This window comes from Pinus tabuliformis, chromosome 1_1 (genome assembly GCF_031772625.1).
Source record: "Pinus tabuliformis cultivar Carrire ecotype Pingquan chromosome 1_1, CPIR1, whole genome shotgun sequence".
NCBI classification, from domain to species: domain Eukaryota; kingdom Viridiplantae; phylum Streptophyta; class Pinopsida; order Pinales; family Pinaceae; genus Pinus; species Pinus tabuliformis.
Window position 1 is genome coordinate 330,109,093 of NC_142297.1, and position 8,056 is coordinate 330,117,148.

General features: G+C 37.6%; 1 protein-coding gene across 1 annotated transcript; it reads left to right on the top strand.

The window, feature by feature from the left end:
- The first annotated feature begins 4,053 nt into the window (after positions 1-4,053).
- LOC149212907 (disease resistance protein Roq1-like) lies at positions 4,054-7,848 on the top strand. Its single transcript, XM_089391925.1, has 5 exons — positions 4,054-4,916; positions 5,025-6,111; positions 6,247-6,513; positions 6,676-7,538; positions 7,701-7,848. Exons 1-5 carry the CDS (start codon positions 4,399-4,401, stop codon positions 7,714-7,716), a joined length of 2,751 nt encoding a protein of 916 aa, XP_089248051.1. The 5' UTR covers positions 4,054-4,398; the 3' UTR covers positions 7,717-7,848.
- The last annotated feature ends 208 nt before the right edge of the window (positions 7,849-8,056 follow it).

An 8,056-nucleotide genomic window follows, 5' to 3' on the forward strand; every position in this document is an offset into this window, starting at 1 on the left:
GAGAATGACAGAGTCTATGATGAAGGATAAACTACAGGCAAAAAACATGAGGTTGAGAGAGAGGTTGCAGGAGAAGAAAACACAACTTGCCACCATGTCAAGTCACTCCATGGAAGCACTACAATACAGATAACCATCAAAGTCTTATGTCATTTTTCTTAAATAAAAGTGGCTGCAGTTCCAAATCAAAGCTCTGGCACAATATGGATCTTTTCCATTTCAGGACTACAAGAATTTCATTAAATTTTGCAACCAAACTAACATGGAAGACATAGCAAAATTGCTTGAATTTTACATGCACAACCTCATTTTGACGAATATGAATTTTTGGGATCCTAATTCAAGATTGGGAGATATGTAGCTGATGGATTTAGCATCTTGGATGACTCACGAGGAGACAAGAGATGATGAGGTGAAAAGGGTAATGGCAAAGGAGGAAAAGGAACCATTGTATATTAGTGTAGAGTTAGTGAGCCCAAAGGTTTTCATTAGCAAGCATCGTCTCATCTCTAGTGATGCTACTTTAGCACCCAAATACATTGCTACCCAAGAGAAAGTCATTCTACACTTTGAAGACACATTCATGATGTTGGGAACAAAAAGTCTGCAAGCTTTCTAAAGGAGATGGCACGCATATGGCATGCCTTAAAATAACCACGGTTGATGGGACACTTATTCCAAGCTGAATTTTGGGCAAAAAAACAGTGTTGGGGATCACTTGTGGTTAATTAATGGCTAAGGAAATTGACTAAGGCTTTGGAAAGGAAAAATGACATTATGACACATTTATTTATGAAAATAATGGAAATTAGGAGAAAAGGGAGGTGAAAGGTCATAGGTTGCATGTGAGGAGGAAATTGAAGGAAAATAATGGAAAATGAAGAAAATAGAGGCCTCATTAAGAAAAAGTCTTATGAGGATCAATTCACAGACTTTTGTCAGTTCAGTATTGGAGCTCTCCCCCTATTTTCTCTCTCTCATACTCTTGGACACTTAGAGTTTTCTTGGAGCACTCTTGGAGGGTGTGGCATACTTGGAGTTTTGGAGAAAGAAGGCAAAGGACGAGTAGGAAAGCGCAAGAGGACATTGGGATCAACAACTACAACAGGTTTTTCTTGTAGGTATTGAGTTGCATTGGCATGAAGCAAAACCCGTTGTAGTTTTGGCATGAAGCATTTCCTCCATGGTGTTTTTGGAATTGACGAATCCCTAGTTTAACTATGAAGATCATGAAAATTTATTATTATTATTTTAACAATGTTTATTTTATTCTTTACACTACTCAGAAAAAAGTTTGGATATGTTTAGTTTTTGAGATTTAGTTTGATCAACCCTTGATATAATATTTTAGTTTCCTTTTACCCTATAACACTTTATCACCCCACTATTTAATAATAATTAAATTTTGTTGCCATAATATCTTTAATAATAATGTCATTATTCTTCAAAATGATCTCCTCTTTTATCTCTGAATGGTCTAGCCAAGGTTGGGCATCCTTATGCCATCCCATTTGAGTTGAAGGTGTTTTTGGTTAGAGTTACAAACAATTTTAGGAAACCTCTTGTGTTTGGTGTTATTTAACCTCTTCTTGTACATATGATATTGTTTCCATGCTTTCAATGGGGAAAGACATGCTTTGATGAAGAGGATATGACATTAGGGTGTATTTCCTTAATTCTCAACATAAACAAAATAAGTAACTATGAAAATTATTAAAATTGTTGTAATAATAATTAAAAAAAGGTATTATGTCATTTTAATAGTTGTACTATCTAACACTCTAAAATGGTGCCATCTCTTAGACTTACTATAATAACTCAATCAATCTAGACAAAACATTTGCCATACCATGAAAATATAACTAAAATTTAGGTTAATAATAATATCAACCATTTATTATTTATTAATTTCATTATATAATTTTATCTTAGAAAAATTTCTTGCATAACTTATTATTTGTTATGTAATCATTTATCAACTTAAATTTAATTTAATAGAAAACAATAAATAATATGTTGCTATAATTTATATTTTATAATTGGTTTTGATGTTTAAAAAAATAAATTTAAACATAATATAAGTCTTATATAATATTTTCACGTTTATTATAAAATGTTATCAACCTCTTAACATAATAGAATATGATAGCCAATGCAAAAAAAAATACTAATAATACCTAAAATTAAAGTTGTTACTATAAGAAACATATTGTTATAAATCCATCATTAAATCAATTTTATAAACCCTTCAAAATTGCGCCAACGATATACTAGAATAGTAACTCAACACATATACTAGAATAGTAACCTAACACATATACTAGAATAGTAACCCAACATAGACAATGTAGTATTTCCTATATCAAACTATAATTAAATTGGTTAACAATACTAACATACAAATTATCCTTGTCATCAAATAATATTAATTAACTTTTTCCCACAAGCCATAAATAATATTAGAAGAAATATTATAAGGAGTCCAATATTAAGAGAGTGAAATATTTGTGAAATATTTGTTGATGTAAGTTTATATAAATTTCTTTTATATAGTTTACCATGATAATTTTATAACAAATAATAGTGAATAGATACATTGAAAGTAGTGAAGTAACCAATTTTCAAACTTAATCTAGTTAAAGTTTTAAATTTTAGATCCATTGTATAATTCCAAATTTAATGAAATGTATTTGTTTTTGAAGTCATTGTAATAGAATTTTTCCAATTTTAATAAAAAATATGTTAAATACTTAAAGCAGGTCATCTTCAAAATAAAATGTGTAAATTATAATGTAGCAATAAGTAAATAAAACTAAATATAAATAAGATGATAGTTTATTATTATATTGTTCACCTATTGTTTACAACCTTTTCAAAAGATAAACCTATTACTTAATATACTATATCTTTGAAAACTTATAGTTTTAGACTTTTTTTGGTCTCACAAAGTATTAATTAAGGAGACATGTAAATACTATCATCCTTTAAAAAATGAAGGAAAAACATGATCTCATGTCACATTCATCAAATGTGCTCGCAAGAAACATGGTAGGGCAGGAAGTTGATGTTGAAAAGTGTCTTACCTTTGAAGTATGCCAAAATTAACAACCTTCTAATCCCTCACATATCTCGTAATAGAATAGAAAATGATGTAAGCTAGAAAATGTTCATCATGTTTAAAATATACATTGCAAAAATGAAAAAAACATAAAACAAATAAGATTCATCATTTTATGGAAAGAAATAATTATCATGAAAAAACATTCCATATAATTATATATTAAAACTTACCCTAATCAAATGATCAGTGTTGAAAAATCCTTCCATATAACAGCTTTGCATATAAACACTCAAAAACAAACATCTTTTATATATCAAAACAATCTCCCTTTTGATCCATAATTAATCAACCAATTAATATCTATTAACTTTTTGACTATTATATTTAATTATAATATAGTAAAATATAATCAATATAATTACCCATAATTATATCAACAAACTTATATTGGCGCATAAATTATGTTAAATACTATCCTACTTACCTTTAAAGAAACACAATTTAAGAAACGAGGTTTAAGAAACACAATTACAGTTTCCTTTCAAAAGTTTATAAAAAATAAAAAAGATTCGACGTATTGTTACGGACTTCAATTTTTCTTTTTCAACAAACTGAAACAATAGTCCAACGCGGGAATCAAAGGTAACCTCCCTACCTACGTAATTACTTTAAGTGAACATTTGATACAAACCATTCATCATGCGTCGTCGGTGGTAAGATTCGCCTACCGAGAGAAAGCAATTATTGTACCCACTTGGTCTGTGGATGCCACCTATTTTTGCATAGTAAGATTCGCCTACCGAGAGAAAGCAATTATTGTACCCACTTACTTTTACAGGTGCCACACCGACAAATATGGTCTGTGGATGCCACCGATAATTTTGCATAATAAATTATCAGGGCCCCACAAACAAATGAATCATATATCGTGATGGTGGTAAACAGATTTGCTTTATGTGAGGGCCCAACAACGAAACTTCTTTCTTTCCATACTTCCATTAGAATAATATTTTAATAAAAACGAGAAGGGAAATATATGCAACTGAAATAAATCATCCAGATTTCAGTGCAGTTTTGTTTTCAACCGATTGGCAAAATATTGCGATACAGAGACGCAGAGCGTCTTAGAATTGGAGCTGGTACGCACTTTGCACTTGTGGGATCGAGGGATTGGCCAAGTATTGACATATACAGACACACAGAAGTTGCAGCTGGTACGCACTTTGCACTTGTGAGATCCAGGACGACCAAGATTTTGAGGGTGAGTTCAAGCACGCAATCTCTCTCGCCTATTTCTTCACCTTTCATTTTTCTATCATTACTCTCTACTGTATCCCATGGCCTCTGCATCTCCTTCTACTTCATATGAGATCGGCAACAACTACTCTCCATTTGACGTTTTTATTAACCATCGGGGTCCCGATGCCAAGAAAGGCCTCGCCAGCCATCTCTACCACAGCCTTCGTAGACAAGGATTAAGGGTATTTCTTGACATCGAGGAATTGCAAGCCGGTGACAATTTAAAACCTCAAATCGAAGGGGCTATTAATACAGCCTCCCTCCATATTGCAATTTTCTCTCCAAAATACGCGGAATCACCCTGGTGTCTCAATGAACTCGTCCAGATGCTGGAGACCGGGAAAACAATAATTCCGGTCTTCTATAAGGTCAATCCTTCAGAACTTCGATGGGTGCGGAGTGGAAATGGAGTGTATGCTCAAGATCTGCGCATTCTCGCAGAGAAGAGAGCATTCGATTCTCAACCAAGACACGACTCCCATACTATTGAAAAATGGACGAACGCTCTTTCTGTTGTCGCAGAAATAAGCGGTTTTGAGCTGAACGCGTGTGACGGGTAAGGGAATTCAAGTCTCTCTGTTCTTCTTAGTTATTTACTGGATTGATTATTTGGTATGTCGTACTTTATTTCTGTACTTATGATTAAATTGTGAACAATATTCAGTGATGAGGGGCTGCTCGTCCAGAAGGTCGTTGAACAAGTTTTCAAAAAGTTTGGGAAAACACCGCTGCATGTCGCTAAATATCCAACTGGCCTCAACGACAAAGTGGAGGATTTTGAGAGCACAGTGTTATCACAGCACCAAAGCGAGCAATCTACAGCTGTTGGAATTGTGGGTCTTGGCGGGGTCGGAAAATCGACCCTCGCAAAGGAACTCTTCAATCGATACAGATCAAACTATGATCAATCTTGTTTTCTCTCTGATGTGAGAGAAAATGCAGCCAAGGGCCTTCTAAACGTCTTGCAGAGCAGGCTTCTTAAAGACTTGGATCAAGGAGATGTACACATAAGCAGCACCCATGAAGGCATAGAGACGCTCAAAAGACGTCTCTCACATTCTCCCCGGGTTCTCGTGGTTATTGATGACGTTGATCATATGAGTCAATTAGATGCATTATTTTTACCAATTAAACATGCCATTCGTTCATCTAGCTTCATTGTAGTGACATCTCGGGACATGGGCCTTCTCAAGAGATCTGGGATACTAGAGTCATTTATTTACAAGCAGACAGGCTTAAATCAACAGCACTCCCGTGAGCTATTTTGCACGCATGCCTTTAACCACCCTTATCCTCGTACTGGATTTGAGCAATTGGTTGAACAATTTTTGGATGTCTGTGCTGGATTGCCATTGTCTCTTCAAGTGATCGGAGCGCTTCTATGTCATGAAGATTTGCACTATTGGGAAGCGCAATTCAACAAAATCTCCACAATACCTCCCATAGATATACTGAGCAGACTCAAGATTAGCTACGACAGTTTGGAGTACGAGGAGAAACAGATATTCTTAGATGCTGCTTGTTTCTTGATAGGAGAAGAGAGGGATACCGCCATAAGAATATGGGAAGGATCCCGCTGGCAAGGATGGCTGGGTCTTCGGAACCTTGAAACCAAATGCCTGTTGGAGGTGGACAGTAAAAACCGTATAAGAATGCACGACCACCTTCGGGACCTGGGCAGACAAATCGCAAAAACAGAAATTCCGCATCGGCTTTGGCGGTCAGATGACAATGTGTTCGACCATTCACCTGTATGTATTTTGAAGCTTTCGACGGACTTTCAAAATAGGGTTGTATAATCAAACTTGTGTTTCTCCTGCTTTTTATTTTTAAAACTTTGCCATATTGTCAATCCTGACTCTAACAGCTCCGAATGGACAATTCAGGTGCGGGGAATCAGCATGGTCGACGGGACTGACCCTGCAGAATCTTTCGAAATACCAACTAATATACGTGGATTGCAGCTGCTTAGGGCTCAAGGTAATAGCGTGGAAAGAATATTCAAGGTTCCACAGCCACCCCATCCAGTGTGGCTCCACTGGGATTCCTGTCGGTATTCCTCCCTACCTTCCTGCATTTCTCTGAAGAATTTGCGAGTTTTGCATATAAAAGGGAGAGAAATGGAAACACTCTGGCAAAATCAGTCTCAGGAGGTAGTCATGTTGTTTCTTCACATTCACAAAACTGTTTGTTTTGTTTTTTCTTCAAATTGTAAAAATTGCTTTGCTCTTCAGTTTTGTCTTGTCTTCGCATACATTACCAGAGTGTTGAAATGGAGAGGATAAAACCCACGTTCGAACATGTGAACATTGCAGGCACCTCGGCAGTTGAGGGAATTGAATATTGATGCTAACCTTTGGAATGTTCCGAAGTCCATTGGAACGCTCAAGCACCTTGAAAAATTTGTCCTGCAATGGACGGGTGATGGATCGTGTGAGGCTGTTGATCTTGAAACTTTGCCAGACGAAGTCTGTGGGATGCATTCCTTGAAACTCTTGAAGTTAAGGGCATGTAAAAATATCAGGTTTCTCCCAAATTCAGCGGGAAATTGGAAGAACATCCAACGTATCTACTTGGACGGGTGCGACGCCCTACAGGGACTCCCAAATTCAGTTGGGAACTGGACGAACCTCACAGAAATCAACTTGGGCTGCTGCTTCGCCCTGCAGGGGCTCCCAAATTCAGCTGGGAACTGGACGAACCTCAGAGAAATCAACTTGATCCACTGCTACGCCCTGCAGGGGCTCCCAGATTCAGCGGGGAACTGGACGAACCTCAGAGAAATCAATCTAAGCTACTGCGACGCCCTGCAGCGGCTCCCAGATTCAGCTGGGAACTGGACGAACCTCACAGAAATCGACTTGAGCCACTGCTCCGCCCTGCAGGGGCTCCCAGATTCAGCTGGGAACTGGACGAACCTCACAGAAATCGACTTGAGCGACTGCTCCGCCCTGCAGGGGCTCCCAGATTCAGCTGGGAACTGGACGAACCTCACAGAAATCGACTTGAGCGACTGCTCCTCCCTGCAGGGGCTCCCAGATTCAGCTGGGAACTGGACGAACCTCAAAAAAATCTACTTGAGAGAGTGCTCCGCTTTGCAGGGGCTCCCAGATTCAGCGGGGAACTGGACGAAGCTCACAGAAATCTGCAAACACTATCGCAAAATCAGTCTCAGGAGGTAGTCATGTTGTTTCTTCACATTCACAAAACTGTTTGTTTTGTTTTTTCTTCAAATTGTAAAAATTGCTTTGCTCTTCAGTTTTGTCTTGTCTTCGCATACATTACCAGAGTGTTGAAATGGAGAGGATAAAACCCACTTTCGAACATGTGAACATTGCAGGCACCTCTGCAGTTGATGCTAACCTTTGGAATGTTCCAAAGTCCATTGGAACGCTCAAGCACCTTGAAAAATTTGTCCTGCAATGGACGCAATGGAAGGTTGGATGGTGGGAGCGTGTTCATCTTGAAACTTTGCCAGATGAAGTCTGTGGTATGCATTCCTTAAAACTCTTGAAGTTAGAGGCATGTGAAAATATCAGGTTTCTCCCAAATTCAGCGGGAAATTGGAAGAACATCCAACGTATCTACTTGCACCGGTGCTCCGCCCTACAGGGACTCCCAGATTCAGCTGGGAACTGGACGAACCTCACAGAAATCGACTTGAGCCAATGCTCCGCCCTGCAGGGGCTCCCAGAT

Bases quoted from the DNA above. Each gene is read 5' to 3' on its own strand.
- LOC149212907 (XM_089391925.1), top strand. From the start codon at position 4,399: ATGGCCTCTGCATCTCCTTCTACTTCATATGAGATCGGCAACAACTAC. The intron at 4,917-5,024 runs GTAAGGGAATTC...AACAATATTCAG, and splicing joins GAGCTGAACGCGTGTGACGG to TGATGAGGGGCTGCTCGTCC. The intron at 6,514-6,675 runs GTAGTCATGTTG...TGAACATTGCAG, and splicing joins GGCAAAATCAGTCTCAGGAG to GCACCTCGGCAGTTGAGGGA.